This window comes from Temnothorax longispinosus, chromosome 9, assembly GCF_030848805.1.
Source record: "Temnothorax longispinosus isolate EJ_2023e chromosome 9, Tlon_JGU_v1, whole genome shotgun sequence".
Classification (NCBI taxonomy): Eukaryota; Metazoa; Arthropoda; class Insecta; order Hymenoptera; family Formicidae; genus Temnothorax; species Temnothorax longispinosus.
The window spans coordinates 12,221,015-12,237,386 of NC_092366.1; the positions used below are offsets into that span (position 1 = coordinate 12,221,015).

General features: G+C 35.1%; 1 protein-coding gene across 6 annotated transcripts in view; it reads right to left on the reverse strand.

Moving 5' to 3' along the window:
• Shab (Shaker cognate b) overlaps nt 1–16,372 on the reverse strand; it is a 651,715-nt gene that overhangs the window by 278,965 nt on the left and 356,378 nt on the right. For 3 of the 6 annotated variants that reach the window (XM_071789559.1, XM_071789555.1, XM_071789557.1), the window contains one exon: nt 2,402–2,719. The exons of 2 other annotated variants lie outside the window; for them this stretch is intronic. In XM_071789559.1, coding sequence (XP_071645660.1) covers nt 2,402–2,719 — 318 coding nt within the window. Of the gene's footprint in view, nt 1–2,401; nt 2,720–3,348; nt 3,406–16,372 lie in introns of all 6 variants that reach the window. One more of the 6 variants, XM_071789558.1, reaches the window with a different exon arrangement.

The window sequence follows — 16,372 nt, forward strand, 5'->3', positions numbered from 1 at the left end:
TGTTGTAAAAAGCGAATACAGACGAACGCGAATGAGGCAGCCTGAGGCCACACCGAATGCCTCACCGCAATACGCGTTACGCGGAAAATATTAGTCCATGGGGCCGCACCCTCAGAGTCCTCGGACAGCATGGTGTAAGTAGACAGGTGAAGCATTCCCGATGCTGCGCACTCGTTCGGTTTTGAACCAATCAGCGTGCGACCTGTTTTGCGAGAAAAGCAATATGGCTGCTTCCGTCAGTTTGTAGTCCGTTATCCGTCGCGTGCGTCTGTTGTGCGGAAAATATTGTGTGTTTAACTTTTGCGACTTTAATACAACATACGCAGGAAGTAGTAAATATAATTAATGTTGAGAGGCATTATATTGGTTGATATTTGCTAAATAATATGTATTTATGATCATCTAGGAATCATGCCGACTTGTTGCGTGAGAAATTGCAAAAGTCGTTCCGGTGAAGCTACGAAAACGAAAGACATCAAGTTCTTTCCATTCCCGCAAAATCGCGAGTTAAAAGAAAAATGGCTCGAAGCTTGCTACCGAGAAGAAGAAAATTTAAACATAAACAGCGGTAAATTTTAAGAATCATTTGAATTCGTATACAGTATATAATTTGTGTTATTCTAAAAACTTATGTGTAATTTTCAGCAAGTATATGTGAGCGACATTTCTCTTCAGACTGCATAGAAAATAAATGGACAAAGCCACGTACAAATACTCAAAAGTAATTAATCACCAAATAATCACTTATTAAATTTCGATAAGGGTACTATTAAATGCATACTAATATTAGCAAATTGTACTATTATGTACTATTTTACATTGCAGCACTGGAGCGATTACTTGTAATAATAATAATTTGTATATAAATAAAACATTAATACTTATTATATATTGCTTATATCTATTTTATTTTATGTCTTCCTTTTATCTAGCAGTCCTGATCCGCGACTTTCGTGTAATGAGAAGAATTGCAATTACTTGAACAATTCGAAAAAGATGTTGCTAAACAAACTATTAAAAAAATCGGGAAGAAAACAAAACATATATGCAATAAAGTTTATATTTAAATTGTTATTTTATTCAAGTCTACATTTTATTTAAAATTATTAGATGTTATTAAATGTGTATTTTAATAATTACAAAAAACGTTCCCTAATTTTATTCTGTTTGAATAAAATATTTATTTTTTTTTGTTACATATGTCTTTTTATTATTACCTAAGTAAATTGCGTTTCAACCGAGGTTTCAACCTTTCCTCCTCACATTATAACTCAGAATCTACACTGTGGACGTGCGGTTGACCCTAATCAAATTACGTAACTAAACCAGAACAGAATTAAGACAGGAGTTTAATAAATACATAAATAAACTAATAAACGTAGGTTTAATTGTCACTAGTTTATTTATTTAAGGTTTTAGTGTATTTCATTAAGTATATATTTAAAATTTTACATAATTCACACATTTTTATTTCTTATAATCGAACTTCACCTTAAAGTGAACGCCTACAAAATAGGTCGCCTCCTGATTAGTTCAACCGCCAAAGCTGCCGCCATTATGCGCAATGCTTCACCTGTCAACTTACACCATGCTCGGACAGTAAAAGCGCACGAGGACGCATGAGGCAAGTCGAGGCAACTGTTCGACGTTACTTCATTCGTTCGGCCTAATCCCCTTCCCCACCAGTGCTTCACTCCCGCAGCGTTATGTTCACTCCTTTATCTCCGTGGAACCCGCTTATACGTGCTTGGAGACGTCCAAACTGAGCACGAATTTTCTTTGATGGACCGACAGCATTCGGTTCGGACCGAGGCTGTGCGGCGAACGATCCAAGGCAATTTGCCGCGCCTCAGATCAACGTCCACACTTGCATGCTTATGCGGCCTTGGACTGCCTCATTCGCGTTCGTGATCAAGTCTGTATCCGCCTTTACAATGAAATATTTCTGCAATGTTCCTGCAATTTTTCTGTGCTATATGGGGTTAATAGAAAGTTCATTAATTAATTATGATCCGTACTATTACAACAAGCTTTGCCCTATTTTTTCCATAAATGCTACTGTCATTCCGTGTACCGCAAGGTTTGCTCTGTTATTTACGTGTATTTTACGTCGTTATGCCAGCAAACCTTGCTCTGCTTTTGCAGTAAATTTGCTGTTATGGTGTGCACGGCAAGGCTTGCCAGTGTTATTTGCGTAGAATGTAAGTCACGTTGTTACAACAAGCCTTACCAGCAAAAGCTAAGCTTTTTGCGGGCACACCTTGTTGCAATTTTACTGCACGCTCGGGTTTGCGCAAAGTTTGCATCATTTTACTTGCTGGGTTGTCTATTATTTTTCAGTAGCATATACTGCACGCGCAAAAGATTAATCTATTATTAACTATGCGACATCGATTCTCACCTGTGAATATGATGGATGTGTTTGACAGCTCGCGTATGTATCCGAACTATCGATGCTTCCTCGTTCGTTATACGTCTTTGTATAATTGTACCCTTGCTCATTGTACATTCTAGCAAAGCTTAACATTTCTGATGGCTGAATAGGAGATATCTTCGATTCCACGAGTGATGAACCTAAATGTTCGGCGCCGTTTTCACCTCCACCATTACCACTGCTGCTACTGAACCTAAGGGACCTCATTTCTTGACACACTGGGTTACGAAAGTCGCTGGTAGCAAGGGGCATTATGTTCTCTGCGTCCCTGAAGTCTTTGTATTCCTAAAAATATGAGGTAGATGAAAAGTCTCGACTGCATGAGAGATGAAAATGTTAAGAATGGTACGCTTTAGCCTAAATTCTACGCAGCTTCTTAAGCCGACTCCCTTGTCGAATCGAAGCTCTGACTTTAAAATAATTTATGTCTCTGTAGATTTGTATAAGTTTCTTCAAAACTTTTAAAGTCACAAAAACAGGTTTTGTAAATCCTGTTTTTTAAACAATACAAATGTCTAATAAATACTAGAAAGACATCTAGAAAACGTAGATGTTTTAACTGTTTATTCATATCTTGGACTGTATTGTAATATTAATATTAATCCAAGTTCAAAATTCTGTTTAAATTATAAAATCATAGTATGCACGTATATACATATAGAAGGAAACAACAAATCGCAGATTCACAATTACATTAGGAATTGAGAGCCGGTCTACCGAGAAATGTGCTTGTCTCGTCGAATATATTTATTTGCAAAGCTGTTCAATAGTAAAGAAGCCACAAAATGTTGTGCTCTCCCTCTCTCTCCTTTCTCTCCCTCTCTCTCTCTCTCTCTCTCCCTCTCTCTCTCCTTTTATAGAAAAGTAATTTTTAGCGACATTACCACTACTAAAGGATTATCAGCTGTACTCGCCTGATTGCCTTCGCATGCACGGGATGTGCGCCAAATCTGCGATGTGGTTGTCCATATCTACTTAAAAACCATTTTGCTGCTATTAAGATTTCGTTCCTGAAGCGCTATTCTTTTGCCACAATCGACCGAATGCAGGAAATAGACACAATCTCTAAAGCCGCTTTCTGATGTTTATTGTATACTGCTACTCGTTCATTCTAAGCATGCTTCGAATTACTGATAATGGAATGTAAGTATGCAATGTGTATCTAATGAGGTTTATGATATGTATATTGAGTGTATGTGTCATATACAGGGTAGGATAATTTGCATACCTCCAAAAACTTGTAAATTATAAGTTGTACGAGAAATTGTTATACATATACAAAAGTTGCATGACTTTGAGAGGGTCATTACATAGTGTATACATTTTTTTCTAAGTAAAAACGTTTAAAAAATTTAAAGGTTGACTTAATTTCTTTAAATGAAAACCCTTTTTTACTGTATCATCTTTTTTTACTAATTAATTTGAACAACTTTTGACTGAAACATTTTTTTATTTGCCTAATACTTTTTGAAATATTCAAAGAAAACTTTGTAACTTTTTCAATGTTTAACCCCAACATTTTTACTTGTGTATAACATAAAAGCTCCAAGAAAGTGTCTATACAATTGTTTCAAAAAGTTAGGGTATTATTGCAACAGCATATTCTTGAGACTAAATCAAGTCAAAAAGTCCGTTTCCAATTTTCCCTTCGACAAACAATTATCGAGGTTCAGACAAAAGTTCCCGGGAAAAAAAGATTAAATATAATAATTATGTATAATATATAATTTATATATAAAAAGCAAAATTTCCATACTTAGGGGAAACCGAGGCGGAGTCGTCAGCGGGGCGGAGTCGTCACTACAATTATCTCGAAATCTGTATGTTGTGTAAACTCGCCATTAATATTGTAAACGCTACTTTTGGTGCCCATGTGATCAACGGAGTTTAGTGAGATTATATGCCATGTTCTGATTTTTATTGAGGCAGACGTGTTTTCGGAGGCCAAAAATGAAATTTTTTGCGCATCAAAAATTTTTAATATTTTAAATATTATTTTCTCTCCGAATCCCGAGATAAGTGATTCTGAAGAGTAATGCATGCTGAACACGAATCCAGTGAAGTTTTTTTATTTTGGTGATTTCTAATATTTCATGAGCGATCAAACTTAAAATCTGTGTCCGGGGCGAAATCGCCACCAAACCACACTCGTCACTGTGACGACTTTATCCCGGTGGTTTCACTCTATTTTTCGTTGCAAATGCGTCATTGTATTTCTCAATTACAAGAAAATTGTACGCACGTACCATCGCAAAACGATTCTCGTCGATAAAAAGCAACTCAGGAAGACAATTCTTGCGATAAAAAAAGATAAAATTAAGACAAAAGTAGCCGCAAAACAATTTGGAGTCCCGAGAACTACGTTGAACGACTTGCTGAAGAAGAATAATGATGAAATAGCACACTTAGATGACGTGGCCGTACGATACATCATGGAGGTCTCGGGCTTAAATCAAAGTCAAAGAAGCAGCAGTGGTCGGATTCCGATGAGGACTTGGATATTATGTACTGCGTGTGCTCAGAGGTGACAGAGAACAGAGCTGACGAGAAACAGTGCATTTCGTGCGAGCGTAGGGCACATAAGTATGTGCGCTTTTCTTGTAATTATTTTCCGCTAACGTGTTTTTAATTAATGTGTGTTCCCATTTTTATATAAAAAAAATAATCAATAAAATGTATCCTATCATTTTTTATAATCGAAATTATAAATTTTTTTTTTAAATTCAGTCTGAGAATGGAGTAACGACTCCGCCCCGGGGGTGTGGCAATTTTAACATTTCAATTTTTGCACCTTTGTCGTTTTTACTTTATACTAGTTGAACAAAGCGACGTAGACAAAAAATGCCTTGATTTGATCAATTTTGTAGCCAAGGGTTCACTCTTTACAACGGTATATTACATTTTACTAAAATTATTTGTTTTGTAGTGAAAAATCGGCACCGAAAAAATAGTGACGACTTCGTCTCGGTCTCCCCTATATATGATATCATATATAATTATACATGATTATATATAATTATACAGGCAATTAAAATATATTTAAATATATATAATGTTTCATATACAATTTGACATGATTATATATGAGTTTTTATAATTTATATGTAAATTATATATAAAAAGCACCTAGATTATATATAATTATACATGATCATATAGAGACAAATTATATATAATCTTTTTTTCCCGGGTTGTTCAAATTAATTCGTAGAAAAAGATAATACAATAAAAAATAGAAATTTTTTTTAAATCAAATTGACCTAAAATCTTTTAAACGCTTCTACTTATTTAAAAAATGTATACATTATGTAATGACCATCTCAAAGTCATGCAACTTTTGTATATAACAATTTTGGTAAAAGTGCACAATAACGGATCTAACCCCAATGACCTTGACCTTGATATGTTGTCAAGGTCATCCTCCTGAGAAACCTTCAAAAAATTTTAGTCGTCGCTCGTTGTTTGTTAAAAAATTATGAACAAATGTAACTGAAAAATATAACAGTTTATGTCAGTGCTAATGTCAGTGCAAGCAGAAAGTAATCTATATATATAAGTCACGTCTGTCTGTCTGTCTGTCTGTACGCGAACTACTCATTTGTTAGTGGACCGAATTTTTACCAAAAGTATATGAAACAGGGGTAGAATTTCCCGGGGATGAAAATGTCGCGGCCAATTTTTTGCTACCGATTTTCTGGAAACCAATTTTTCTAATTTTTCTAATTTTTCGGGAAATAATTGACCGAATTTAAAAGAATTATATATATATATATATATATATATATATATATATATATATATATATATGAAACAAGGGTAGAATTTTTCGGGGAGTGCTATAAAGTGTATAATTTTTCGTTACCGATCTTTTTGGAAGCCGGTTACAAAATTTTTCCAATTTTTCGGAAATTAATTGACCGAATCTTAAAGAATTATATGAAGTGGGGGTAAAATTTCCCGGGAATTGCCATAAAGTGTATAATTTTTTGTTACCAATCTTTGGGGAAATCAGTATCAGAAAATTTTTCGGAAATTAATTGACCGAATCTCAAACAATTGTATATGAAGTAGAGGTAGAATTTTCTGGGGAGTGCTATAAATTGTATTATTTTTCGTTACCGATCTTTTTGGAAACCGGTTACGAAATTTTTCCAATTTCTCGGAAAATAATTGAATCTTAAAGAATTACATATGAAATAAAGGTAGAATTTCCCCGGGATTGCTATAAAGTGTATAATTTTTTGTTACCGATTTTTTTAGGAACTGGTTACAAATTTTTTGCAATTTTTCGGGAATTAATTGACCAAATCTTAAAGAATTATATATGAAATAGGAGTCGTGTCAAAATTTTTTTAATTTTTGGAGGATAAGGTTAATTTTTTATTAATGGATAATTTTTCATTAATGAATTGATTTTCTTGAAACCGGTTACGAAGTTTTTCCAATTTTTCTAAAGGGGTTTTCGATTTTTGTTTAAAAAAATGTACGTAATTGTTCTAATTTTTTCAAATTTTTAGATATTAGCTGAATTTTTTTAGAGATAATTTTTCGTTACTTTCTTAAAAACAATGCCCAAATTTTTCTAATTTTTCGGGGATGGCGAAGATGTGTATAATTTTTCATAACCGATTTTTTAGAAACTGATTTCAAAATTTTCTAATTTTTTGAAGATGGCTACGATGAATTTATAGAAAAATTGCTAATAATAAAGGGGTTTCCGATTTCTGCTCCAATTTCCGTAAATTTTGAGATATCAAGCTGAATTTTTTTTATAGATAATTTTTATAGATAATTTTTTGTTACCGATTTTTGTGAAAACCGGTTACGAAATTTTTCAAATTTCTCGGGAGTTAATTGATCGAATTTCAAAGAATTGTATATGAAATAAAGATAGAATTTCCTGGGGTTTGCTATAAAGTGTATAATTTTTTGTTATTGATTTTTTGGGGAACCGGTTATAAAATTTTTCCAATTTTTCGGGAATTAATTGACCAAATCTTAAAGAATTATATATAAAATAAGAGTCAAAATTTTTTTAATATTTTTGGAGGATAAGTTTAATTTTTTATTAATGGATAATTTTTCATTAAGAATTGATTTTCTTGAAACCAGTGCCAACATTTTTCTAATTTTTTGATGATTTCGAAAAAAGAAAATAAAATGGAAGAAAATGAAAAAGAGTTAATAATGGTGGGTCAACGGAGGGTGAAAACGCGCGAGGCGCGAGCAGAAATAAAATTTAAAGATTTTAATATAAGGGATTACATTTTTGAAATATGCTAATCTGCATCTATAATATTATCTATTATTTTTTATTTTTTAAAAAATAATTCGAAGATGTAGGTTAGAGTTTAAGGAGAAAGAATATCAAAAGTGATAAGCCCTGAAAGGTCCAGATTTGACGTGTAAAGATATAAGCTTTTCGACTCAATATATGTGGCCCTCGGTCTAGTGTGTGCGTGTGTGTGTGTGTGTGTGTGTGTGTGTGTATGTGCGTGGGGAGGGTGTTAATCAATATAATTATATTTAACATATATTCATTAATACTACAGTTTATATATTGGTATATATGGTGTATATGGTATGCAACTAAGCAGCTAGACAGTGTGTATTTGGATTTGATATGCACAGATACTAAAAAGTATACCATTTAACATGTATAGAGACAGGATTATATAATGTATAGCAGTTATGCAAGTAGGAATACGTAAAAGTGCATATAGTAGTTTTTTTTATAAGTACATGATATGATATTATCTAACATGATGTGCATGAACATTTGGTAGACATGTCCATATCCTTAAGAGTATTTGTTAGTATTTGGCACAGACCATGTGCAACATCTGATATATTCTCCATTCAGCAAGAGAATATCCTCGGTCTGCGCATAGGCGGCAAAGTGGGGAGAGCGTAATGCATTACTATATGTTAATATGGCACGGAAATCACGTTCGCATATATAAACCTACGGAATTCTACCCCCACCCCCTCCCCACACACACACGCACATACACGCACACACGCGCACACACGTGCACACACACACACACACACACACACGGGCACACACAATGAGGTGCAAATCCGACCGTGCAACTTCCACGCGGTACACCTTGGCTAATGCTAATACCGGCGGTACTTGAATTTTGTTAACTCATATCTCGAAAAGTACTTAACCGGAAGAAGTTTATTGATAGTGTTTTGAAAAGCTCTCGATGTCAGCTACAAGAATATTAAATAAAAAGTAGAGGTTTCCATTTAAAATTTTAAAGTTGACCTTGAAAGCTCCTCCATACTTACGCTCAAGGTCAAATAAGTACCACCGTTTGATGCATTTGTTGAAGCCCTTATGTATAAAACTTATGTATAAAACATTTTTTTTCTAAAATGTTTCGTTTTCGAGATATTTCAACGGTTCCAGACTTTTTCCTCACCCAGTATATCTATATCTATATATATAAGTACCTGACGTCTAGACAGTATAAAGTTTTTTTTGGTATAATTTATTTGCCTTAAAGATAGTAAATAGTACTCGATAAATTAAGTTTCCCTTAGCTGTGGCGTATATACCGGAGTTACCCTATGTGGTGTGAGTTATCGATAAATACGCATATTTTATTTCTCAGATTTTACAGTACATGTAATGTGACTATATGCTATATGCTAAATGCGCATTTACCGCATTTACCGATTAATGTGCGTTCGGAATATAGGTTGATACATATTTGCCCGGCCAATTCACACCACATACGTCTCACTTTCACTCCCTGGTAGCTGGACGATATACAGTTTTTGGGCTCTTTAAGAGAAACTCTTATTCAACAAACGTTTTAATTAGTTTATTTAAGACCAACAAATAATTCGGCATTGATTGAACCCGTTTTGAAACAAAAACTGTAAAGAATTCTATATTTATCAGCTATCCCAGACAGCACAGAAATATTTATATATATTCTCCCATTAAGCAAGAAACATTAAAAAACATTTTAACTACATTGCAGCAACGTTGTAACGTTAATGCAAATATAGTTAAAATGTTTCTTGATGTTTTTTGCTTACTAGACTGAAAATTTATTTTCCAAAAATATGTAGTACCTAAATATTTTATAAAAATTTTTCATAAAAATTTTGGAATAATACAAAAATTATTACTAACAATGGTAAATATTGATAATTATGTATTTATTATAAAGGACCACCCTCCGATGACCTTGACCTTGATATATGTTGTCAAGGTCACCTTTCTGAGTGACCTTCAGAAGGTTTTAGCCCTCGGTCATTGTTTGTTAAAAAGTTATTAACAAAAGAAGTTTGAAAAATATAGCAGTTATTTTGAGTATTGAAAGACATAAACGACTAATATGTATGTGAAAATCGTATATATATAAACGAGGAAAAGTCATTTAAAGCAGTGAATTGTAAACAGTTTTTTTGTTAAAGCAGAGAATATAGAAAAGTATATATACAATTTTATATGTTAGAAAGCATGAATACAAAGTATTCTCTGCTTCTACCATAATTGTATGATTACAATTATAAATACTACTAGCTGGTTACCCGGGCTTCGCCCCGGAGGACATATGTAATAAGACACGCAAATAGTCTCTTTCTCTTTCTCTCTCTCTCTTCCTCTCTCTCTCTCTCTCTCTCTCCCTCTCTGGAAAATTTCGTAACCAATTTCCAAAAAAACACCAATTCCCAAAAAGATCGGTAACAAAAAACTATACAGTTTATAGCACTCCCCGGGAAATTCTACCCCTGATTTTATATACAATTCTTTAAAATTCGATCAATTATTTCCCGAAAAATTCGTCAAACTTCTGATACCAGTTTCCAAAAAGATCGATAACGAAAAATTATATACTTTATAGCACTCCCCGGGAAATTCAACCCCTACTTTATGTACAATTCTTTGAGATTCGGTCATTTAAAACCGGTTTTCAAAAAAATCGGTAACAAAAAATAGTACACTTTATAGTACTTCCCGGGAAATTCTACCCCTACTTCATGTATAATTCTTTGAGATTCAATCAATTATTTCCCAAAAAATTGGAAAAATTAAAAAACCGGTTTCCAAAAAGATCGGTAACAAAAACTGTACACATCATGGCGCTCCCCGTAAAATATATTTCACCCCTACTTCATATACAATTATTTGCGATTCAGTCAATTAATTTCCGAAAAATTGGAAAAATTTTTAATACCGGCTTTCAAAAAGATCGGTAACAAAAAATTATACACTTTATAACATTCCCCGGAAAATTTTACTTCTGTTTCATACCCAATTCTTTGAAATTCCGTCAATTATTTCCCGAAAAATTGAAGAAATTAGAAAATCCGGTTTCCAGAAGATCGGTAACAAAAAACTATACACCCTATAGCACTCCCCGAGAAATTCTACCCCTACTTCATATACAATACTTTCAAAATTGCTCCAATAGTTTCTAAGATTACCCCAAACAACACTAAAAACTTTTCCCCTTTATATAATAGTAGAGATTTATTGAATGCGTGCGCAGCGGAGTCCCTCCCTCGCCCACACGTTTATGCGGAACGAGGTCTATAAGGGAAGTAATTTGTTAATATACGTGTATAGACAGGGCGAGAGTGTGTGGGGGGAGGGGGGTAAACCTCAGTTTGCGTGGAAAGTTGAAAACCCGAACTGTACAATGATAGACCTTGTTTCGCCCTGTAACCAAAGGTAGGATGGGGTAGATCAAAGCAAAAATCACCCTACTCCATCCCTGCATATAGGGTAAAACAAGGTCTATCATTGTATAGTTCAACTTTCCACGCGAACCGAGATCCACTCCCACCCACCCCTGCCGGCAGGGTAGAGACGGTAGTTTCTCCTCCGCTTATATGTGTATGTTACGGATGTTTCTAGATAAACGCGTCAGGTTAACTAACTATCGAGTCACGTTTAGGTGCGAAATCAGACAGAGTGCTATCTGCTTTATATTGACCAGATAGAACAGCCACTTTATTTATAAAGTTTACAATCTTCTTGTATAAAAGAGAAAAGGTGAAACGAATTTTGTATGTAGTCTTTAATTGAATCTCTCTGTCTCTGACTCAACTGTACTCAGCACCCTCTCTTGGTGGACACGCCAACTTTATATTAATACATTTTATCTCTACTTTAACAGTGTACTGTATATACACATATATCAGCAAATTACTTCCTTTAGCACTGACACAAATTTGTAATTTTCTCAAACTTTTTTGTTTATAACTTTTAAATAAGCAATGAGCGACGATTAAGTAATAAGGAAAAGTTACTCAGGGTTATGTCTTTGACAACATATGTCAAGGTCAAGGTTATCGGGGCTAACTGTGTAAAGGAAAATATTTACCATTATTTTTTGTGGAGAGCGAGAAGATAGAAGAAATTCTAAGATCTAAGAAACTTTGGAAGAAAGTAATAAATGTGAAGCCACCCGAAAAACCGGAAGAAGGTGATGCTAATTATAATAATAAATATAAAGCATGGAATGAATACGATGATAACTATGCCGCGAGAACAGTAATGATAAATACAATGGGTAAAGCTCAATTATTAACCCTTTGACGCACAGAGTGACATATGTCATGTATATGTATATGTATATGTAATGGGTCCCGAAATTAAAGGAACTAACGTTTCTTTCACTCCGATGTCTTTACTTTTCCATATTTAGTAGTCTTTTGAGTCGCTAATTCTAAATTTAAAGTCGAATTTCGAAAATACTCGACGGTTGACTTAAGATGGCAGATTAATGCTAAAATTTTAATTAAAAAATTTTGGTTTTTTATAAAATGCACTGTAGTCAAAAAATTTTCTCCATAAATAACATTTCGAAACTATATGTATCCGAGAGTTTTTGAGATCGCTGATTTTGAATCTAAAGTCAAAGTACGGTATGCATTTTAGGCATTTTGAGGAGCACGCAGTTAAATTCATTTTTTTCTCTTAGTATTACATGCTGAATCCGAGAAAAATGGTAAAAAAAAAATCGTAGAATGTAGGAAAAATTTTTAAACACATTATACCGAAGAAAGTAATGCAACGGTTGATTTTATCACTCTCGAGCCATTTCAGCAAATTTCTCTTATTATATTTTTATTAAAATCGTGGCTTTACTTATACTAAATAAGATTTTGTGATAAAGGCTGTTATTGTAGAGTATCTATTGTATCTATGAGATGAAATACTAGATAAATGAATTTATTGTTTCCCTTGGGGTTACAATCTATATATATATATACAGTGTTTGATAATTGCACGGCACTATTTTAGGGAAATATTTTCTAGGTCAAAATAAACAAAAAAGTTTATATAAACATATTTTCCAAACTTATTTATTAGTAAGATATTAAACAGTAAAGATTACGTTTGATAGTAAAACATTTAAAATTTGTTTTTGAAGTGGCCGCCGTGTTGTTGAATTCTTCTTGTGTGTTAATAGGTCTACAATAAACTAAAAACTTCATCCAACCTCATAGAAAATAGTCTAATAACATTAGACTATTTTCTATGGGGTTGGATAAAATTTATTGTAGACCTATTGGCACGCAAGAAAAATTAAGAAATTGTATAAAGGAAGCTGTAGCAACTATCGGGAATAATCCTGATGCCATAAAACGTGCCAGAGAAACATATGGATACATCGTGCTAAATGCTGCATTCAACAAAATGGCGGCCACTTCGAAAACATACTTTAAACGTTTTACTGTTAATCTTTATTCTTTAATATCTTACTAATAAATAAGTTTGAGACATATGTTTATATAAACTTTTTTGTTCATTTTGACCTAGAAAATATTTTCCTAAAAAAGTGCTGTGCAATTCTGAAACACCCTGTATAACAATCACATTTAATCTAAATTTATCACTATCTTAACCTATTGTTCATGATATTGATTGACTCGCTTTTTTGAAAATAATACGTCGTTTATTGCTCGTAATGTTTCGTACAATTTTTGCGTAACAATGTTAACTGTTCGGCGTTTAACGGACAAGAGAGCGTAAATAAACGCGTGGCTCATCTCTACGCGGTGAGACCCCTCTGTTGGTGGCGCCATCAACTAATATCGGCGCTGCCTTTTCAGGGGTGCCGCTAGTATGGCACAAAATAGTTTTGGCGGGAGCGACAATCAATCTGCACTCAGACTGCACCCAAGTAATAACTCCGGGAGAAGAGAATTCTCGCTAACGTCCTACGACAGTATAGCGTGTTTGATCCGGAAGAAGACGATTATACTCCCAAGGCCGGAAAAATGAGTCAGCGAAGAGAAGCGGCTCAAGCTAATGCATCCCGCGAAAACGTACACGAAATACCGGTAACACACGAATAAGTAGACGCGGAAATAAATCGTCTGAGGTCAGAAAACCAACGGACACCCGCGAATAATCCACGTCGAGTTTTAGAGCCTGCGCAAGAATGCCCAGGCATGTAAAAATCCGTACTTGGCGAACTATTAGACGAGCAATACAAAATCGCTTGCAGAGATTAGAGACCGCGAATTTCGAACGCAAAGACAACAGAGTCCGACGCGCCTTCAGTAACGGTCCATTCGACATAACTTACGGACGAACGTTGAAAGACGTTAGAAACCAACACAATCCCGTAAATACGTACATTAAATTAAGAGAAGCCCGCGATATGATTCCGGAAATCGACGGAACTTCGCGCAGTCAAGTACAAAAATTCCTAAATGCAAGCACCTATGCGATGAACAAAATTAATCCCGCACAGGAAAAATTGTTGTTAAAGGTTATACTCTGCACGAAATTAACGGGAAAGGCAATGTACAATTTCCAAACGCGAGACATACATTCTTTTGCTCAATAGAAGCAGGAAATAAAAATGTGCTATTTAGCAGAGCGAAGCACTACGCACATTCAACAAGAATTTAATATGCTCCGGCAAAAGCCAGGCGAAAGCGCGAGAGAATACGGACTCCGTGTAGATAAATTATCTATGGAACTTTATCAATCAATGATCGAAGGCCGTGAACATTCTTCAGAACAAAGAAAAACGATATTAGATACGATACAGGAGCTAGCGCTAAAAAATTTCCAGCTAGGACTCCGAGATGACATTCAAACTATTGTGCGATCACGAAATTACGCTAACCTTACAGCGGCAATTTTAGGCGCCGCACGTCCGAGAAGAAATTGAAAGGACCTCCTCAGCGCTCGACATATGATACCGACCGAACCAAAAACGGTCAGGAGCAAACCCGACAAGCTCGAAGCGTCGGAGTTAAATGCCATAAATGCGGAAAGCTAGGCCATAACGGACAAGAATGCCGTACAAGCCGATACGCCAATAGATGTTTCTCTCCCGAGAGCAGAAAAACCCAGTGGAATAAATACCGTTGAGAAATATTGCTCCCACTGCAAGAAAGCAAGACACAAAAGGAAGGACTGTTGGTCACTGAACGGACGGCCCGAAAAGGAACGGACTCGTTAATCTAAACATAATACACGTGAAAAGAAACCGATAAATGCGACAGAAAAGAGTCGAGGAAATAAGACACCGGATGATGAAACGTCATATAGCGACAGCAGCAGCAGCGGCAGCGACAAAGAAAAGAAACCAAGAAAGCATAAGACGCGACACGCGCTCGAGTACCGAGTAGCTCAAGTGACAGGTAAAACGGATAAGAATTTTAATCTAGACCTTGTCACTCTCCTGATGTGAGAAGCAACTAAGGAAAAACTAAATTTTTTACTTTATTCTGGAGCCGCCATTACCTTCATAAAGGTAGGAAAATTAAAAGATAAGACTAAAATACGAGAAAAGAAAATAGCGCTAACCGGCGTAACTGGACATCAAATATACACCCTCGGAAAAATAAGAGCCACAATACTCGTAGGCAAGAAAACACTACGGCATACGATGTACGTAGTACGAGACAATTTCCCGATGGACTACGAAGGCATTCTGGGAATCGATTTTCTAAAAAAACATCGATTAAAAATCGGTACCGCAACGTTTAAACTACAGCCGTAACGAAAATTTACCTTACCGCCGCGCAGCGAAACAATAATATTCGCGATAACCAACACTAATAGAGTAGGTATCGTAAAGGGTAAAGAGACAATTCCGGGAGTATTTATCGGTAACTGTATGGTAAAACCGATAGACTTTATCTGTCCAATAAGCGTAGTAAACGTTACTAAAAAGCCCGTCAAATTAATCACCCCGCATGTAAGAGGTACCGGTGACTGTCACGGCCGACATACTTACGTTACAGCCGACAGAAGAGCGCGAATCAATTACCGAGCGACGCGAAAAATTACGTCGTAAATTAAGAATGGATCATTTAAATAACGAGGAAAAAAAAACGTTAGAGCAAATATGCGATGATTATTGCAATGTATTCCATTTAGAGAACGACAAGCTAACATGTACCCCGGAGGTAAAACATGGGATCCCGACGCGAGTAGATAGCGCGCCGGTGAACATCCGACCTTATCGCCTGCCAGAGAAATATAAGGAAGAAATAAATCGACAAATTAACAAGATGCTAAAAGATGGAATTATCCGCCCTAGTACGAGCCCGTGGAATTCTCCAATATTAGTGTATTTCTGCTGTACCTAAAAAACCTGACGCTTCAGGAAAAATAAAATTTCGAATCGTTATAGATTTTCGTAACCTCAACTACCTTACAATAGGAGACTCATTCCCATTGCCAAATATTGCAGAAATACATGATAAATTAGGAAAGGCAAAATTTACAACGTTAGATCTCGCATCCGGTTACCATCAGATACCGATGCATGAGAGAGATAAAAAGAAGACAGCATTTTCCACACCCAATGGACACTACGAATTTAACCGAATGCCTTTTGGACTAAAGAACGCGCCAAGGACTTTTCAGCGAGCAATATTAGCAGCACTAATGGGATTAGAAGGTATCAAATGTCTCGTTTATCTCGACGATAT